The 19,773-nt window shown below is 45.2% G+C and overlaps 1 protein-coding gene and 1 pseudogene across 7 annotated transcripts in view; both read left to right on the top strand.

The window, feature by feature from the left end:
* Nucleotides 1–1,473: 1,473 nt before the first annotated feature.
* l3mbtl4 (L3MBTL histone methyl-lysine binding protein 4) lies at nt 1,474–18,850 on the top strand. 6 transcript variants are annotated; one of them, XM_084341222.1, is made up of 19 exons: nt 1,474–1,540; nt 1,912–1,994; nt 2,920–2,974; nt 4,100–4,185; nt 4,316–4,420; nt 4,570–4,705; nt 4,800–4,891; nt 5,108–5,250; nt 5,744–5,820; nt 5,911–5,996; nt 6,726–6,836; nt 6,922–7,036; nt 7,140–7,239; nt 8,445–8,573; nt 8,775–8,846; nt 12,985–13,058; nt 16,952–17,112; nt 17,219–17,281; nt 17,366–18,850. In XM_084341222.1, exons 3-19 carry the CDS (start codon nt 2,944–2,946, stop codon nt 17,795–17,797), a joined length of 2,013 nt encoding a protein of 670 aa, XP_084197348.1. In that variant the 5' UTR covers nt 1,474–1,540; nt 1,912–1,994; nt 2,920–2,943; the 3' UTR covers nt 17,798–18,850. The 6 variants fall into 6 exon arrangements, with proteins under 6 accessions (XP_084197348.1, XP_084197350.1, XP_084197346.1 ...); XM_084341221.1 differs by having other exon boundaries at nt 1,480–1,540; nt 1,912–1,973; XM_084341224.1 differs by lacking the exon at nt 4,100–4,185 and having other exon boundaries at nt 1,912–1,973.
* LOC311249792 overlaps nt 17,980–19,773 on the top strand; it is a 2,606-nt pseudogene continuing 812 nt past the window's right edge. The window contains exons 1-2 of the transcript in view: nt 17,980–18,017; nt 19,579–19,773. The exon at nt 19,579–19,773 is cut by the window's right edge and continues 428 nt beyond it. The product of the transcript in view is annotated as an uncharacterized misc_RNA (transcript). The remainder of the gene's footprint in view (nt 18,018–19,578) is intronic.

Raw genomic sequence — 19,773 nt, 5'->3', positions numbered from 1 at the left:
TTTTATCTGCTAGTGAACTCACAGCTTTAACAAAACTACCTGAAGCAGTGATAGTGAGGCCAAGGTAAGTGTCCTCCATTGTGTGGCTCAGTGTTGTCTCTCCCAAAGTAAACGGACTCTTTCTACATTGTGATCTTGCTTTCTTTTGAAATATTATATATATATATATACAGTTCATATTAAATGATGATAATAATAATAATAATAATAATATATAAAATAAAGAAATGAAAAACAACAACAACAACAACAATATTATACCATAGCAGTAATGGTTGTGGTTAGCATTTGTGTGTTTCTCTAGTTTCATGGCAGAGTGTTACGTATTGTGCAGCTAATTTTACAAATGGTGGATCTTCTCCAGACAGACTTTTAACAGCTCATCACATGTTTTTCCCTGATATGTTGGATCTGCTGCAGTGATCTGCTGGAGGAGAACCTCTCTCTCAGTCTGGTACAGGGGGCAGGAGAGGAGGAGATGGGCCTCAGGTTCTGGTTCTCCTGAAGAGCAGTGTCTACAGACTCTTCATCCTCTGGGCTTCACTCTTTCTTCTGTCACCTGTTTCAGCCTGTAGCTGATGGTCTGAGTCTGGACAGTGTTAGTGTTGTCTGTGTTTGGGGTTTTGTATCTGACCAGAGATCTGCTGGAGAAGACTCTCTGTCCAGTGAGCGACAGCATCCAGTTTATTGATGGATTTGATTTCATTCTTCCAATTGTCAAAAGTCTCTTTCTTCTCTGTCTGTAGACAGCAGGTGAGTTCTGGAGACAGTCTGGAGGTCTTGGGTTTTGAGGTGGCAGGTTTCTCTGGTGTTTCTCAGAGGGTCTGTCTCTGGACAGAGGCTGTTACTGAGGAAGGCTCTGTGGTGACAGGAACCAGGATCAGCTTGTGATCAGCTGAGTGAACCTGAACTGAGCTGACCCTCTGATCATGTAGAGAGAGGGAAGTGTCCCAGCTCTGCTCTACATGCATGGTTTGGACCGTCTCTGTGGACCTTGAGGATTTCCTTGCAGAACTGAAGGTTGAGTTTCTCTGTGGGTGTTGTGTCCCATGAGGTGCCTCTGGGTCATCAGAGGGCCCCACACTTCACTTCATACATCAGGATGGTTTATTACACTGTTCAGTAGTTTAACTGTAACTGCAGGACTGAGTTTATATAGTGAGCTGTTGATGCTGCAGTCGCCCTGCGTGTCTTTGCTGTGAGGGAGTTTGTTGCTTTGTCAAAGCTGCCTGATGAACTGATGATGGTGCCCAGATAATTATATTCCTCTGTGTGCTGAAGTGTGGTCCCTCTGACCTGAAGACATGTTTGGACTCCTGTAACGGGCCTTTTTCTGGAAGACCAGGACTTTGACTCTCTCTCTCCCTCTCTCTCTCTCCCTCCCTCTCTCTCTCTCCCTCTCTCTCTCTCTCTCTCCCTCTCTCTCTCTCTCTCTCTCCCTCTCTCTCTCTCTCGGAGCATGCGCAATGTGCTGGTTGCTTTGTTACTTCCGTGTTGTGGAGCTATCAGCAGAGTGAGGTGAGGCGGATCATCAGACACGGTAGGTTCCGTTCAGACGGTCGGTACCGGTCCCGGCTGGTCGCGGCTCTCTCTATCCGCTCCTCCGGCTCCTCTCAGCGGCCCCGAGCTGCTGCTGCAGCCGCTCACAGGAGCTCGGAGGCCGGCGGAGGGAGCCGCGGATCACCGCCGGGTTTCTGCTGTTTGTTGTTTCCTGATTCAACCTGTCAGCTCATACACTTCCGGTCAGACCTTCACAATAAGAGTTTGGACGCTTTCTCAGGCTGTAGTGAGAAGTAACTGAGATACTTTACTTCAGTATTTGTATTGTACTTTTTACTCCATTACATTTACTTTGGTTACTTTTCAGATTCAAACTAAGTATAATTAATTCTTCTTCTGTGTCTTTGTCAGCACGTAACCTATTGATCAGTTCAAGCTCGACAGCGCCACCACAGGTCAGAGTATCTGTACAGGTATTAAGATGATGATACTGAGTGAGTTTGTCTCCCAGCATGCACTGGAGTCTGATTCATTCATGAATTCTGATCCTTCAAACAGGATCTAAAAGGAAACATAAGCAATATTTCTTAATAATCAGCTGATCAATGAATGTATTGATCCCGAAGTTCTGAAAACACCTGACCCTGACCCAAAGTCATAAATGGTTGATGACAGGTCATCGTGTTGTGATCAGCAGGGCCGATCAATGTGTTTTTTTCAGGGCTGATACTGATAGGTGAGTTCAGATCAGTTATTTATTGATGAGGCTGATATTCAACAATCAGAATATTTGATCATCTGATCAAATCTGAGTCTTCAGACATTTATTTTGAAGGGACATGTGTGGATTTCCGATTTGTGTGTGAGTGTGTTTTAATGGAGCCGTTTCCTGCCGTGATGAAGATGATGATGAGTGTTTGTTACAGTCAGTCTGACAGTGATCAATGTGTTTATTGGTGATTTGATCGGTTGAAGAAACAAACGTGTTTATAGTCAGATGAGCTGAGTTACACCAGACTCCATTCACTTTTTATCTGTTTTTACATCTCAGACTGCTCTCAGTGACAGGCGAGTGAGATGTGGCTGCAGCGCCACCAGCTGGACTCACAGTGTGTGTGTGTGTGTGTGTGTGTGTTATTTTAAACTGGAACATACATGTTGGTTAAACATATTTTACATCAATGTATAGATGAACAGTTGTTGGTGACTAGTAAATATAATCTGACCTAGAGGTAAGAGGAGATCATGAGACTGAAACCAATCAGATTGTTTGTAATTGATCCATGATGACTGACTGTTCAACATATAAACTTTATTTATAAGACAAAGATGCACAGACCAAATCAATGATAACATGATACAAGTAACAACAGCCTCCAGGCTGCCGTACATTCACTCCTTTACTTCCTGTCTGATCAGAAAAGAGCCAAAGAAGAAGAACAGATGATGAAGAACAAAGTCAGCAGCAGTCAAGGTAACACACACACACACACACACACACACGCACACACACACACACGCACACACACACACACACACACAGACACCTGCTGGTCCACCTGGGTGCACTTGTATGTTCCTACCTTCAGCACTTATCGAAGGTATCCTCGATAAATAGCAGCTACTTTGCTCTGACGAGGGCTTGAATATTGTTTCCATCTTTTCTACTTTATCAACAGAGATGTTGTGGTTTCTTTCTTGTGACAAATGTACTTATTGTAAGTCGTTTTGGACAAAAGCGTCTGCTGAATGCCCTGAATGTAAATGATTGGCTCTCTGTCAGCTGAATCAGAGCTCTTGTTTTGTTGTGACCGATCACATCACACACACACACACACACACACACACACACACACACTGGTTACGCTCCACATCACTGTGAGTTCTGATCATGATGCAGGCCGAGTCCACCAGATCTAAACTTCAATAAATAAATTGTGTTTCCACTTGAAAATATATCTTAGTGACGTGGTTAACACTGGTCGTCATTCTGGACCAGTCAGTCTGATCGCTGTACAATATAAATTCTGCGGTGCTGCTCGTGTGTCTGCTGCACGGACCGTCACTGTGAATGTTTACAACATGTGCTTTGTAACCTCACCGCCCAACAGCTCGTCCTCTGGGCAGACGTGTATTTTCTTCATCTTTCTGTCGTCGTGAACCGTCGACCAGCGGCTCATCTCCAGCATTAATATTCATGAGGTGCTTTGTATGTGTGGAGAGGGGGCGGAGCCACGTGAGCATATTTCTGCATTGATTTGGGATTAATTAAAGGAAGCTGCATACCGCTGGGCGTATGGCAGGTTTTATACATGTGAATATTTGGCATACCCACATTTCCTCATTTGTACGTATGCAAACATTTAGCGTGGATTCTCTAAATGAGCCCCCAGAGCAGTCCTGAATCATTCAGGGTCCTTGAAGAAGTTCCAGGGTCCTTGAGGCGGTTGCAGGTGCCATGAAGTAACAATCAGACAGCTGATAGCCAATCAGAGAGCAGGACTTTCTGACGTGCACGTCACTATGCTACCACACAGTTCACATGGTGACCCTATATGTGTGTGTGTGTGTGTGTGTGTGTGTGTGTGTGTGTGTTCAGTGAGTGTAAAGAGGCGGTCCTGGTCGTGGCAGCAGTACCTGAATGAACAGAAAGCTGAAGCTGCTCCTCTGTCACTGTTTACACAGGTAACACACACACACACACACACACACACACACACACACACACACAGACTGTTGTCACACTGCATCAGATGTCCCTCTGACCTGTCTCTCTCTCTGACCTGTCTCTCTCTCTGGCCTGTCTCTCTCTCAGTCCCAGTCTTTTCCCAGTAGAAGGACTGGTTTTAAAGTTGGGATGAAGCTGGAGGGCGTCGACCCGCTGCACGCCTCCATGTTCTGTGTGCTGACTGTCGCAGAGGTAACACACACTCACTCACACACACAGACACACACTCACACACACACACACACACACACACACACACACAGACACACACTCACACACACACACACACACACACCCCTCTGAGGCTGTTCAGGTGAGTCTCCTGTCTCTCTCTCTGTCAGGTGATTGGCTGTCGACTCCGTCTCCATATCGACGGGTATTCAGAATGCTATGACTTCTGGGTAAATGCGGACTCAGCAAACATCCGACCGGCAGGCTGGTGTAAAGACAACAACCACAAGCTCCACCCACCCAAAGGTAAGCACAGGTAGCCTCGCCCCCGCCCCCGCACAGGTAGCCCCGCCCCCCTGATACAGGTGATAACACTCTACCTTTCTGTCTCTCTCCACAGGTCTCAGTGAGACAGATTTTGATTGGTCGCTCTACCTTCAGTCCTCCGGCTCTCATGCTGCTCCTCCGACCCTTTTCACCTGTCACACTGCAGTCAGTATTCACCTGTCTGTCTGTTCACCTGTCTGTCTGTTCACCTCTCTGTACACCTGTCTGTCTGTTCACCTCTCTGTACACCTGTTTGTCTGTTCACCTGTCTGTCTGTTCACCTGTCTTTCTGCTCACTTGTCTGTTCACCTGTCTTTCTGTTCACCTGTCGCACTACAGTCAGTATACACCTGTCTGTCTCTCTGCCTGTCTGTCTCTCAGAGCTGTGGGTTCAGGGTGGGGATGAAGTTGGAGGCGGTCGACAGGAAGAACCCCGGGCTCGTCTGCGTCGCCTCAGTCACTGATGTCATCGATGACCACTTCCTGGTTCACTTCGACAACTGGGACGACACATACGACTACTGGTGAGACAGACAGGTCACAGACAGACAGGTCAGAGACAGACAAGTGGCGTAGAGACAGGTCACAGACAGACAGGTCACAGACAGACAGGTCAGAGACAGACAGGTCAGACAGACAGGTGACAGACAGACAGACAGGTCAGCACGGCAGGTCAGAGAGTAGTATTCATAGTATTAGTACACAGTGGTAGTATTTGTAGTAGTTCTAGTATTAGCAGTAGTATTAATAGTATTAGTACACAGTGGTAGTATTTGTAGTATTTGTAGTAGTACTAGTATTAGCAGTAGTATTAAAAGTATTAGTACACAGCTGTAGTATTTGTTGTACCACAGGGTTGTATTTGCAGTAAAGGGTGTAGTTGTGATATTTGCCAGCAGATGGAGCTGCAGTTGTTTCATGATATTTGTATCACACTGAAGGTTCTACACATGATCAATACTTATTGATTATCAGTATTATTGTGTTGATGTATTGACTGTTGTATTGATCGATCAGGTGTGACAGCAGCAGTCCGTACATCCACCCTGTGGGCTGGTGTGAAGAACAGGGACGACCTCTGACTGCTCCACAGGGTACACGCATACTCTCTGTAGTAATCGGAGTACTCTCAATACTCTCAATACTCTGAGTACTCCTAGCTAAATGGTACTTTTGTCTTTCAGGTCATTCCAACCCAGAGAACTTCCTGTGGGAGGATTACCTGCAGGAAACTGGTTCCACTGCTGCTCCCAGATCAGTCTTCACACTGGTGAGGAACTAGGAGGTAGACAAGGAAACAAGGAGGTAGAGAAGGACACACGGAGGTAGGGAAGGAAACACGGAGGTAGAGAAGGAAACAAGGAGGTACGGAAGGAAACAAGGAGGTAGAGAAGGAAACACGGAGGTAGAGAAGGAAACAAGGAGGTACGGAAGGAAACAAGGAGGTAGAGAAGGAAACAGGGAGGTAAAGAAGGAAACAAAGAGGTAGAGAAGGAAACACGGAGGTAGAGAAGGAAACAAGGAGGTACGGAAGGAAACAAGGAGGTAGAGAAGGAAACAGGGAGGTAAAGAAGGAAACAAAGAGGTAGAGAAGGATACATGAGGTAGAGAAGGAAACAAGGAGGTAGAGAAGGAAACAAGGAGGTAGGGTAGGAAACAAGGAGGTAGAGAACGAAACAATAAAGTAGAGAAGGAAACAAGGAGGTAAAGAAGGACACATGAGGTAGAGAAGGAAACATGGAGGTAGGGAAGGAAACAAGGAAGTAGAGAAGGAAACAAGGAGGTAAAGAAGGACACATGAGGTAGAGAAGGAAACATGGAGGTAGGGAAGGAAACAAGGAAGTAGAGAAGGAAACAAGGTGGTAGAGAAGGAAACATGAAGTAGAGAAGGATGCAAGGAGGTGAAGAAGGAAACAAGGAGGTAGAGAAGGAAACATGAGGTAGGGAAGGAAACAAGGAGTTAGGACTAACAAGTGTGTTTTCACATCTGCCCAATCAGAGAGCTCCACATGGTTTCCAGGTGAACCAGAAGCTGGAGGTGGTCGACAGGAGGAATCCCATGTTGATCCGCGTTGCCACAATAACAGATACAGACGATTACCGGGTGAAGGTACTGTCTACCTGTCTTCTACTTGTGTGTACCTGTGTGATGCCATACAGTATGTGATGATGTAATCAGGCGTGTGTACCTGCAGGTGCATTATGACGGCTGGTCGGAGCTGTTTGACATCTGGTGTGACAGCGACCTCTATGATCTCCATCCTGTCGGCTGGTGTCAACGCACAGGACACCTACTGGAGCCACCCCCAGGTCAGACAGACAGGTCACATAGACACAGATAGGTCAGACAGACAGGTACAGACAGATTGACCTCATAGTCATCCTAACAGTGCTCCCTCTTTGTGTGAGACAGGTTCCTCCCCCTTGTGCTCCCCCTCTCAGGGGGTGTGTCCGACTCCAGGCTGCAGAGGAGTCGGACACATTAAAGGAGCCAAATACACCGGACACCACAGGTAACCATGACTCATTTAACCCATGTTTCCTGTTTCCTGAGTCCTGTTTTGTGTTTCCTGAGTCATGTTTCCTGTTTCCTGAGTCCTGTTTTGTGTTTCCTGAGTCATGTTTTCAGTTTCCTGAGTCATGTGTCTGTTTCCCCGAGTCATGTTTTGTGTTTCCTGAGTCATGTTTTGTGTTTCCTGAGTCATGTTTTGTGTTTCCTGAGTCATGTTTTGTGTTCCCCGAGTCATGTTTTGTGTTTCCCGAGTCATGTTTTGTTTCCTGAGTCATGTTTTGTGTTTCCTGAGTCATGTTTTGTGTTTCCTGAGTCATGTGTCTGTTTCCCGAGTCATGTTTTGTGTTTCCTGAGTCATGTTTTGTGTTTCCTGAGTCATGTGTCTGTTTCCTGAGTCATGTTTTGTGTTTCCTGAGTCATGTGTCTGTTTCCTGAGTCATGTGTCTGTTTCCCGAGTCATGTTTTGTGTTTCCTGAGTCATGGTTTGTGTTTCCCGAGTCATGTTTCGTGTTTCCTGAGTCATGTGTCTGTTTCCTGAGTCATGTTTTGTGTTTCCTGAGTCATGTGTCTGTTTCCTGAGTCATGTTTTGTGTTTCCTGAGTCATGTTTTGTTTCCCGAGTCATGTTTTGTGTTTCCTGAGTCATGTGTCTGTTTCCTGAGTCATGTTTTGTGTTTCCTGAGTCATGTGTCTGTTTCCTGAGTCATGTTTTGTGTTTCCTGAGTCATGTGTCTGTTTCCCGAGTCATGTTTTGTGTTTCCCGAGTCATGTTTTGTGTTTCCTGAGTCATGTGTCTGTTTCCTGAGTCATGTTTTGTGTTTCCTGAGTCATGTGTCTGTTTCCTGAGTCATGTTTTGTGTTTCCTGAGTCATGTTTTGTGTTTCCCGAGTCATGTTTTGTGTTTCCTGAGTCATGTGTCTGTTTCCTGAGTCATGTTTTGTGTTTCCTGAGTCATGTTTTGTGTTTCCTGAGTCATGTGTCTGTTTCCTGAGTCATGTTTTGTGTTTCCTGAGTCATGTGTCTGTTTCCTGAGTCATGTTTTGTGTTTCCCGAGTCATGTTTTGTGTTTCCTGAGTCATGTTTTGTGTTTCCCGAGTCATGTTTTGTGTTTCCTGAGTCATGTGTCTGTTTTGTTGAGTCAAGTCAGATTTTCCTGAGTCATTGTGTGTTTGTAGAGTCATGGTTGTGTTGTGTGTGTCTCGCACAGTTCCTTCGGCTGTCCGTACTCAGACATTAATATGCGTAAAGAGGTGGTGCTTCCTGATAGGCTGGGAGGAGAGCGAGTCGTCACCCTCGTACCTGTCACCGTATATCACCATGGCAACCAGTCAGACAGGTAACCGCACTATAGAAAACAAACTCAGTTCATTCTTCATGTAAAGTCACATCAGTCCTGGCTGTATAAGTCATGTTTGATCATATCTGTATATAAACCTTGTTTTAATACCAGCACCTGACAGCAGAGAGCGCTCTGTGTCACTGTTAACCACTGTTTAAACTGTCTCACTGTCTCTCTTCCTGTCTGTCTGGTGAACAGTGTTCAGGTGAAGACTGAGCCCAGAGACGACACTCTGCTGCTTCCTCTGGGCAAGAGAAGACTGACAGACAGGTGAGACAGACAGACAGGTGAGCCTGACAGACAGCTGACTGTAGGTGAAGAAGCAGTGCTCTGATTGGCTGTTGGAAGGTGAAACATGATGTTGTTCACAGTGACCTGTCTGTCTCTCTGCTGCTCAGAATAGACGACAGGATCATGTGAAGTGTGTGTGGGTGTGTGTGTGTTGTGAGTAGATTATCTGTGGAGGTTACATAAAGCTGCATTATATAACACACACACACACACACACACACACACACACACAGTGATGCAGATGAAACCCGAGGTGTCGCTCTCACTCCTCACAGACTCACCTGAGGTCACCTGAGGTCACCAGGTCAGCACTTTGTGATACATCATGTTACCATGACGACGCCTACTGTCAGATCATTCACATCATCTTCATCAGACACAAACATGTAGACGTCTTCTCACAGTGTAGATAAAGACAGACAGAGACTTCAGGGATGTCTTTCAGTCTGTGACATCACTGCAGGAAGTGGAAATTATTTCAGAATAAAAGTTTTACACACTCTGAGGAGGGAGACAAGTGAGAGGACAGGGACAGGTGCATGCAGATAAAAACAACAGGAGGACATGTTACCTTAATAAAGACTGTCTCTCTGTCTCTCTCTCTGTCTGTCTCTCTCTGTCTCTCTGTCCCTCTGTCTCTCTGTCTCTCTCTCTGTCTCTCTCTCTGTCTCTCTGTCTCTCTCTGTCCCTCTGTCTCTCTGTCTCTCTCTCAATTCAATTCAATTCAATTCAATTCATTTTGCTTTATTGGCATGACTGTTACAAGAACTATGTTGCCAAAGCATCAAGAGTCAATGAAAACAAAACAAATACAACTCACAGAATCAAATATATACAAATATAATAAAATAAAAAATAAAAATAAAAATAAATAAAAAATATATATATTTATACTGTATACCTTATGTGTGTGTGTGTGTGTGTGTGTGTGTGTGTGTGTGTGTGTGTGTGTGCTGATGAAGTGCTGTCTCTCTCTTATACACAGACTGGGTGTCATTAGACAGTTGCAAGTTGTTATATATAATTAAAATTATATATACAGTTCATACTAAATGATGATGATAATAATAATGATAATAATATATAAAGTAAAGAAATGAAAAACAACAACAACAACATTACATCACAGCAGTAATGGTTGTGCTCAGCAGTGGTGTGTGTCTCTAGTGTTACATATTGTGCAGCTGACTTTACAAATGGTGGATCTTCTCCAGACAGACTTTTAACAGCTCACCACATGTTTCCCTGATACGATGGATCTGCTGCAGTGATCTGCTGGAGGAGAACCTCTCTCTCAGTCTGGTACAGGGGGCAGGAGAGGAGGAGATGGGCCTCAGGTTCTGGTTCTCCTGAAGAGCAGTGTCTACAGACTCTTCATCCTCTGGGCTTCACTCTTTCTTCTGTCACCTGTTTCAGCCTGTAGCTGATGGTCTGAGTCTGGACAGTGTTAGTGTTGTCTGTGTTTGGGGTTTTGTATCTGACCAGAGATCTGCTGGAGAAGACTCTCTGTCCAGTGAGCGACAGCATCCAGTTTATTGATGGATTTGATTTCATTCTTCCAATTGTCAAAAGTCTCTTTCTTCTCTGTCTGTAGACAGCAGGTGAGTTCTGGAGACAGTCTGGAGGTCTTGGGTTTTGAGGTGGCAGGTTTCTCTGGTGTTTCTCAGAGGGTCTGTCTCTGGACAGAGGCTGTTACTGAGGAAGGCTCTGTGGTGACAGGAACCAGGATCAGCTTGTGATCAGCTGAGTGAACCTGAACTGAACTGACCCTCTGATCATGTAGAGAGAGGGAAGTGTCCCAGCTCTGCTCTACATGCATGGTTTGGACCGTTTCTGTGGACCTTGAGGATTTCCTTGCAGAACTGAAGGTTGAGTTCTGTGGGTGTTGTGTCCCATGAGGTGCCTCTGGGTCATCAGAGGGCCCCACACTTCACTTCATACATCAGGATGGTTTATTACACTGTTCAGTAGTTTAACTGTAACTGCAGGACTGAGTTTATATAGTGAGCTGTTGATGCTGCAGTCGCCCTGCGTGTCTTTGCTGTGAGGGAGTTTGTTGCTTTGTCAAAGCTGCCTGATGAACTGATGATGGTGCCCAGATAATTATATTCCTCTGTGTGCTGAAGTGTGGTCCCTCTGACCTGAAGACATGTTTGGACTCCTGTAACGGGCCTTTTTCTGGAAGACCAGGACTTTGGTTTGGTCAAGGTTGATATCTACCGCCCAGTTTTGACAGAACGTCTCCAGCAGAGAGAGGTTCTGCTGTAGGCCCTGTTCTGTTGGGGACAGTAGAACCAGGTCCTCTGCATACATGAGGAATGTGATGTCTTTGCCTTGTAGATGTAATCCTGGGCTTGAGGACTGTTCAAGAAGAGTGGCCAGTGTATTGATGTAGATGTTGATCAGAGTGGAGACAGGCTGCAGCCTGATGCTGCTTTTCCTTGTTTGAACAACTCTGTTCTTGTGTTTCCAGTTTTAACAGCACTGGTTGTCAGAATATTTGGATTTGATTAAATCATACATTTTACCCCCAATTCCATATTGGAGAAGTTGTAAAAATAACCCGTTGTGCCAAATTGTGTCAAAAGTCTTTTTTAGATCTACAAAACATGCAGATATGTTTCCTCTGTGTGGTCCGTGGACATGCTGCTGGATGAGTGTATGCAGAGTGTACGTGTGTCAGATGTTTGATGTTCGGTAAAAAGCCAACGTGGCTTCTAGACAGAATATTATGTTCAGTGAGATAAGAGATTAATCTGGAGTCGAGGATGCTGCAGAAGAGTTTACTCAGGTTGCTGTTAACACAGATGCCCCTGTCACTGCTGGGGTTACACCTGCCTCCATTTTTAAATACAGGAGAAATGAGCCCTTTATTCCAAACACTGGGGTGATATCCAGAGGCCAACACCATGTTGAAGTGTTTTTGCACGGCGAGTTGGAGTTTTAAGTTGCTGTGTGTCAGCATCTCTGAGTTAACGCTGTCTATACCGCAAGCTTTTCCATTTTGAAGGGTTTTGATTTTGTGCTGTATTTCTTTAATGGTGACGGGGTAACTGTCTCTCTCTCCCTCTGTCTCTCTGTCAAATTCAAAGGAGCTTTATTGGCATGAAAGTTTTACAACAATGTTGCCAAAGCATCAAAAACACAATTTGTCCAACATTCGGACAGAACACAACAAATAACAACACAAACACAACACCAAGATTGATTTACATTAATTATATATACAGTGTGTGTGTGTGTGTGTGTGTGTGTGTGTGCAGCAGGTATGCCCTGTCTCCTTCTCCCAGCAGTATTTTAATGTTGACAGGTGGTTCAGCTCTTTGGACTCAGATTACAGAGTTGAACTTGTTAAAATAAATGTTCCTGGTGTCGTTGAATGTTTTACATTGTAGGAGAAAGTGCGTCTCTGTCTCAGCCTCACCTGTCGAGCAGTGACCACATGTTGTGTTGTCTTTTGGTTGCCATGATTGTTTGTGTCTTCCTGTTTGGATTGTCAGTTTGTGGTCACTGAGCCTGTACTTGGTGAGCATCTGTCTCTGCTTTCTATCTCTGACAGTAGAGATGTTCTGCTGACTCATCATGTTTTTAGGGCGAGATAACGTTCTGATCCACTTTGGCTTTTAGTTTCTTCTCTCCAGTGTTGCAGGTTTCTCTACATTGTGTTATAATGTGTTGACTCTGGTTGTGTTGGGAGAGCAGTGTTGTTGTGAGGCTGTCAGACTGTCTGAGAGGGGCAGTCAGCCTCAGGACCAGCTGACAGAGGGGACTCTTCTCTGGGCTCAGCTCAGAGTCTGGAGGGCTTTGGAGTGGAGGCGTCTCTGGCTGGACTTCAGCTGGTTAACAAGTGGAGCGTTCTCTGTTGCATGTTAATTATCAGCGGGTCTCTGCCTCATTCTGCTCTACATGCATTTGTTGGTGTGTTTCTGTGTAAAATGTGTCTGCAGACTTCTGCATGTAAAGACTCTGTCGGATGTTTGTCCCAGCGGGTTCAGTTCTGATGACTGAGTGGACCCAGACTTCACTACTCTCTCTCTTTCTCTCTCTCTGTCTCTGTCTCTGTCTGTCTCTCGTTCTCTGTCTGTCTGTCTCTCTCTTAATTTGGCTCCACCCACAGACTGCCCCAGCCAACCAAATTCCTCCGTGTGAAAGAGGAAGAGGAGGAGCTTCACCTCGGAGCCCTCAGTCCAGGTAAAGTACTTGAAGAGGTCTCACTCTTACGGCTTTGTCAGGACGTAATTAAAGACAAGTTTCCCAGAATGCATTTCACATGAGCCAGCAGACATCTGGGGATTCAGTGTGAAGCCGAATTCCAAAAAAAGCACATGAATCTCCGGACGACTGGCCTGAACCTGCACGGACCACACAAGTCTGCGTAGAACCCAACAACCACTTCTACCCCTGCACGAACCGACAGCAGCCCAAAGACATTCCCGTTACGCCGCGTAGGGCTGTGATCCACAGTCCGTACGTTTACATGATGTCAGCAGTCCAGTTAAAAGGCCTGATGGTGTGCATGGAAACATACTGAGTGATGGATCAGGTGTTGTTCACAGGTGTTTTTAGGGGCTGACATCACACTGCACTTAGCCCATTAGCATTATTAGAAACTCCTTAGCCCCATGCTAAGGGAGCTGTTAGCCCCGGGCTAAGAAAGCGTTCCAAAGTGGGCTACTTCCGACTTTAGCCTTGGGCTGGCCCTGCTGTTGAGCAGAGTTAGTTTGTGGGGTTATCCCCTGAGAAACATGTAAACAGGGTTAAGAGGTTCTGGTGTGAAACCGGGCTAACGTAAACAGAACAGTAACACAACGTTCTATAAGTTAACATTATTTCATGGATAGCTGTTAGCTTATGAAGAGTTGTTAGCTAAAGCTAGTTCTTCTTCTGGTGTTTTTGTCAGTTAAACAGCTTCAGGTGCATCAGCGCCTCCTTGTGGACTGAAAGAGGACGACAGTGATTCACATGCAGATGGATCAGATTACGTTTGATCAGATCACGTTTGATCAGATCACGTTTGATCCGATCGCATGTTTGAGCCGATCGCATGTTTGATCCGATCACACGTTTGATCCGATCACACGTTTGATCCGATCACGTTTGATCCCATCACGTTTGATCCGATCGCATGTTTGATCCGATCACACGTTTGATCCGATCGCGTTTGATCCGATCGCATGTTTGATCCGATCACATGTTTGAGCCGATCACATGTTTGATCCGATCACACGTTTGATCCGATCACGTTTGATCCGATCACGTTTGATCCGATCACATGTTTGATCCAATTGCACGTTTTGATCCGATCGCACGTTTGATCAAATCGCATGTTTGATCCGATCACATGTAAACTGTTGAGGTGACATCATCAGTGACATCAGCAGCATCACATGATGCGTTCAGGACACGCTGCAGGTGTTTAATGATGTAATGACTCACTCACCATCTCATCGTGTTTCCATGGATACAGCAGGCGGATGAAGTGGCTGTTTCCATGGTAACAGCTGTGTTGGTTGTCCTCTGAGTTTTCTCGTCTGAAGAGTAACAGACTCTTTCTGATCACTCATCAGCTGATTGATCACATGGTGCCCGTCTCACTCTCAGTCCACAGACAGGTCTCTGCTGTCTCGTCACATTTTAATGAGCTCTGGTTGAATCTGGGTCTGGGGGGTCCTGGTTCTGATCTGAAACTACTACATGTCTGGACCAGGACCACACGCTACTGATGATCAGTAGTAATTGAATAGCTGATTCCTCTGCAGATTGTTTTCTCAAAGGATAAAGATCAAAGATCTTTGAGTATTCTATTATTTCCTTTATTCAATACAGTCAGTTAATAATACATCTTCAGGGGTAGACAATAAGGGAAATTTGCCACTGGTGGCAAATTGTGGGGGCCAGTGATGAAGATCAGATCAAATAAGATAAGATTTACAGCCTCAGCCCACACCATGTTCTCTAATGCAGACATCAAGTTTAAATATCTGACCAACAGTGTTTTACAGGAGGAGGATCTGAACAGCTGTTCTATACACAGTTAAAATGTTTTTTGTATTTTCAATGTAATTTTCAATCTATGAAATCAATGTTTCTTTTTTTTTGCCAAGCTTCTCTCAAGTTTTACTCTTTCAAATAATCAACCATCTACAGAACTTTTCAGTAGCTATTTTTAACATCTTCTTCTTCTCATAATCATTATCATTAATTATTATTATTAATGATATTGTTTAAAGTGAGCCTCTTATCGTTCAACAGAAAAATACATCATACAAGCAGCAACTCTTGCAGCCTCGTCAGTCTGATGCGAGTTCTCACTTTCTGTCATCACTAACATGTTAATGATCAAAGAAGCTCTGAGGCTTTGTTCTATGTTATAATACAAGATTTCAGCATTGAGCTACAGTCAGGCAACATTCATGATTCTGTACAGTCAAACTAACCAAAAGCTTATTATTGATCATCATTATAAAGTTTCAGGGCGGTCCTGTAACCATGGTAACTCACGGTGCCAGAGGGGAGGGAGAGACGCTGAATGAAGCCGTTTACACAGATACACTGCAGACAAAGTCCAGACTATAGTTGTTGTTTCACACATGTAGCACACAACAGGAGACTCTCCGTGTCAGACGAGTTCTCACGTGCTGACTAAACTCAGCTGATAACGTAGCAGCGTGACGAGTCCTTGCTAGCTAAGCAGCTAAACTTTAGCGCCGCTCCGTGTTGAGATCCCGCCCCGTGTGGGTCACTGCACTGTCATTGGTCAGGCGAGCACACTGTTAACGATACCATTGGCTGTAGAGTGTGACAATCTGAAATAAACATCAGCCAACAGTTCTCCTCCGATCTACATTGATCTCACAAGTCGCCTCTGTTAAGTTTGAATGACGGAAATCCGTCGTAGCGACAGAGAACTTTAATCCATGCTGGCCCCACCGGGCCAGTGCTTGGAGCGTTCTGGTGGCCCTGACGGTTTTAAAAGTATGTCAGGGCCACCGGGCCATTTATATTGTCGACCCCTGATCTTATTGATTATGTACAGAACCGGCTGAGCTCCTCAGTTTATGAGTTCATTAAAGATACAATCTGTCAGATTTCTGTATTTAAATGTGTAAAACAACTGGACCTTTGTTCTGCATGTTGTTGAGTTGTGTTCTCACATCATCACAAACGTTTCCACCAAAGTTAAAGCAGAGAAATCCTCCAGTGTCCTCGAGGTGACGCTGAGTTTCATCTGGTCGTCTGTGGCTGTAACTTCAGGAGAGAGTCAGAGAGAGAGGAAGGAAGTCTGAGAACGAGACCGAACACAACCAGAAGGAAACTTTAACACATCAGAGAGTTGAGCTGAAGCGCTGAGTGAAGTCAGCACTCAGCAGAGACTCTGGTTCTGGTTCTGGTTCTCCGTGTCCTCTCGTTACGTTCATGAAGTAAAGTCCATTTCCCCTCCAGCTCCAGTCAGCAGTCAACAGTACAGAACAGAACCACCCGACAGTGGAGGTCACCTCCGGATCACTGCTGCAGTCAGGCTGATAAACAGGAGTGAAGATAAATCCACAAGTTACAAAGTAACTCTGAGCTCTGCTCCTGTCGGTGAACCGCTCCGGATCAGAACCTGATGAGGCTCCAGGTGTTTAGTCCTCCAGCAGATCCTGGTGGTCCTGGTTCTGATCTGAAGCTGAACATGTCTGGACCAGGACCACACAGGCAGGTGGAGAGAGTCCTCCACCCGCCCCTTCACATCTGTTGTCAATTCAATTTTTCAATTCAATTCAAATCAAATTCAAAGAGGTTTTATTGGCATGAAAGTTTTAACAACAATGTTGCCAAAGCATCAAAACACAACTTGTCCAAACACTCGGACAGAACACAACAAATAACAACATGAAGATTGATTTACATTAATTATATATACAGTATATCCTGCGTGTGTGTGTGTGTGTGTGTGTGTGTGTGTGTGTGTGTGTGTGTGTGTGTGTGTGTGTGTCGGTCACTCACTGTCCCTCAGGTTGTGGCATGTTGATATATATTGGGTACATATATGTTGTCTCTGATCCGTCTGTCTCTCTCTGACCTGTCTGTGTCTCGAGCAGAGTCCAGTTTGCAGGCCGCCCTCCATCAGTCTGTCTTCCTGTCAGCCATGTCAGCGCAGCCTGGCCGCGACCTGTCGCTCTGCTGGGAGCAACACCGCAAACTGCTGCCTGGCGTGGCCCGAGTCCACGCCGACGCTGTCCAGCACTGGAGCGTCCAGCAGGTCAGTAGGTCTCTGACCTGTCTCTCTCTCTCTCACTGTCCTCTCTGTCCTCTCTGACCTGTCTGTCTCTCTGTCCTCTCTGTCCTCTCTGTCTGTCTCTCTGCAGGTGTCAGATTTCGTCGAGTCTCTTCCCGGCTGTGAGGATCAGGCCAAGCACTTCAGGGACGAGGTGAGGCGACCAATCAGCTGCTGTAAATTTTATGACGCATTTAACATGCTGTGATCTGATTGGTTCCTGCCTCTCTCTGTCTAGCAAATCGATGGCCGGGCCTTCCTCCTCCTCACCCAACGGGACATCGTCAGGATCATGTCAATCAAACTTGGTCCTGCCCTCAAAATCTACAACTCCATCCTTATGTTCAAACACGCCAAGGACAGGAGCCAATCACATGCTCAGGACAGGAGCCAATCACATGCTCAGGACAGGAGCCAATCACACGCTCAGGGCAGGAGCCAATCACACGAAGAAGACACAAGCCAATCACACACTCAGGATAGGACTCAATCCCAGGAAGAGGACAAGAACCAATCACACGCAGAGGACAAGAGCCAATCACACTCAGAGGACAAGAACCAATCACACTCAGAGGACAAGAGCCAATCACACTCAGAGGACAAGAACCAATCACACTCAGAGGACAAGAACCAATCACACTCAGAGGATACCAACACAGACAAATCGTGACCGAACCAACCCAGATACCTGATTGATGACCCAACGTGAACTCCCATCTTTCATCCAATCATCACTCAGATCCCCAGGTGTGGGTCATGTGACCTCATGGTGCACCTGAACTCCATTTCAGGCTCCTACGGGTCTTTGGGTGACTGAACCAAAACCAGCCCCAGTGTGCAAAGGATTCTGGGATGTTGAGTCCTAAACAACACACCTGCTGTGATGACAGGTGGACATATCGTTTCCTCTGTGACCAAAAACCATCTGAGAAGAAAAAGTCTTTAATTTTCCTTTTTTTCTACAACCTCCTGGAGACAACATGGCTGCTGACAGCTGATTGGCTCCTTCTAAAAAAAGACGAAGTTGAGATCAGTTTTCTACATTTTCTATAATATCTGAAAACATTTTATTGTGACAGTGAAAAAGATCATTAAGAGTTAAAGGTGTCATTATGAGAATAATATTAAATCACAACACATTTTATAATAACAAGAAACCTTCTGATCAGTTTCAGCTGTTTTTAATTAATGTAAGGGCTCGTTAATAAACATCACACAGGACTGAAACAGGAAACACTTGATGACATCACACTGTGGCTCCGCCTCCACTGTAATGATGTCATTTCCACCTGAACAACTCAGGATTTTACTCTTTGGACTTTGTTTTGTTTGATGAAGGCTCGTCACTTCACTCCACGTGGAAACATGACATCATCCAAAAGTCCTGCCTCCTCTGCTGTGATTGGTCAGTTTGTGGAAAGTGGCTGACATGAGCTTTAAAGTAATTTTGAATAATAAGTTTATATTTATAATTTTATTCTCTCTAGTGTTCTTCAGAGTCTCTACTGTATCTATAGATTTCTATTATAAAGTTTATATATGAGTATATATATTTGTATTCCTGTGTGTCAGTCCTGCTGAGTTCGCTCTGACTCCTCCTACCTGCTGATGTCACTGTGATGTCACAGCTCCCTCAGGTCCAGCTTGTTTTAATGTTTGCAACAATCCGCTGATGTTTTATTTCTGTCAGTGTTTGATGAGATCAATAAAGTTTCTGATCTGACTTTTTTGTTCTGTGGTCCATAAATCCATTTAGAATCTGTTTCTGTCATCTGATTGGTTCACAAACAGGAACTATATGTTGGTGTTAGCCTGTTAGCATCTATCAGAATAGTGTCAGATTAGCAACAACGTGACAGTGACAGACACCCACACACACACACACACTCACACAGACACACACAAACACACACACAGACACACACAAACACACACACAGACAGACACACTCACAAACACACAGACAAACACACAGACAAACACACACAGACACACTCACACAGACACACACAAACACACACACACACATACACACACAAACACACAGACACACACAGACACACACAAACACACACACAGACACACACACACACACACAGACAGACAGACACAAACACACAGACAGACACACTCACACAGACACACACAAACACACACACAGAAAGACACACAGACAAACACACATACACACACACACAAACACAGACAGACACATACACAAACACACAGACACACACACACAAACACACACACACACAGACAGACACAAACACACACACACACACACACACACACACATACACAGACACACACACACAAACACACAGACAGACAGACACACTCACAGACACACACAAACACGCAGACAAACACACACACACACACGCACACACACACACACACACACACAGACAGACAGACACAAACACACAGACAGACACACTCACACAGACACACACAAACACACACAGAAAGACACACAGACAAACACACACAGACACACTCACACAGACACACACAAACACACACACATACACACACAAACACACAGACACACACAGACACACACAAACACACACACAGACACACACACACACACACACACACACACACACACACACAGACAGACAGACACAAACACACAGA

This window comes from Pagrus pagrus (genome assembly GCF_965226575.1).
Source record: "Pagrus pagrus genome assembly, chromosome: 20".
Taxonomy (NCBI): Eukaryota; Metazoa; Chordata; class Actinopteri; order Spariformes; family Sparidae; genus Pagrus; species Pagrus pagrus.
Note: the sequence above shows the minus strand (reverse complement) of the source record. Positions and strands in the feature narration are given on the sequence as shown.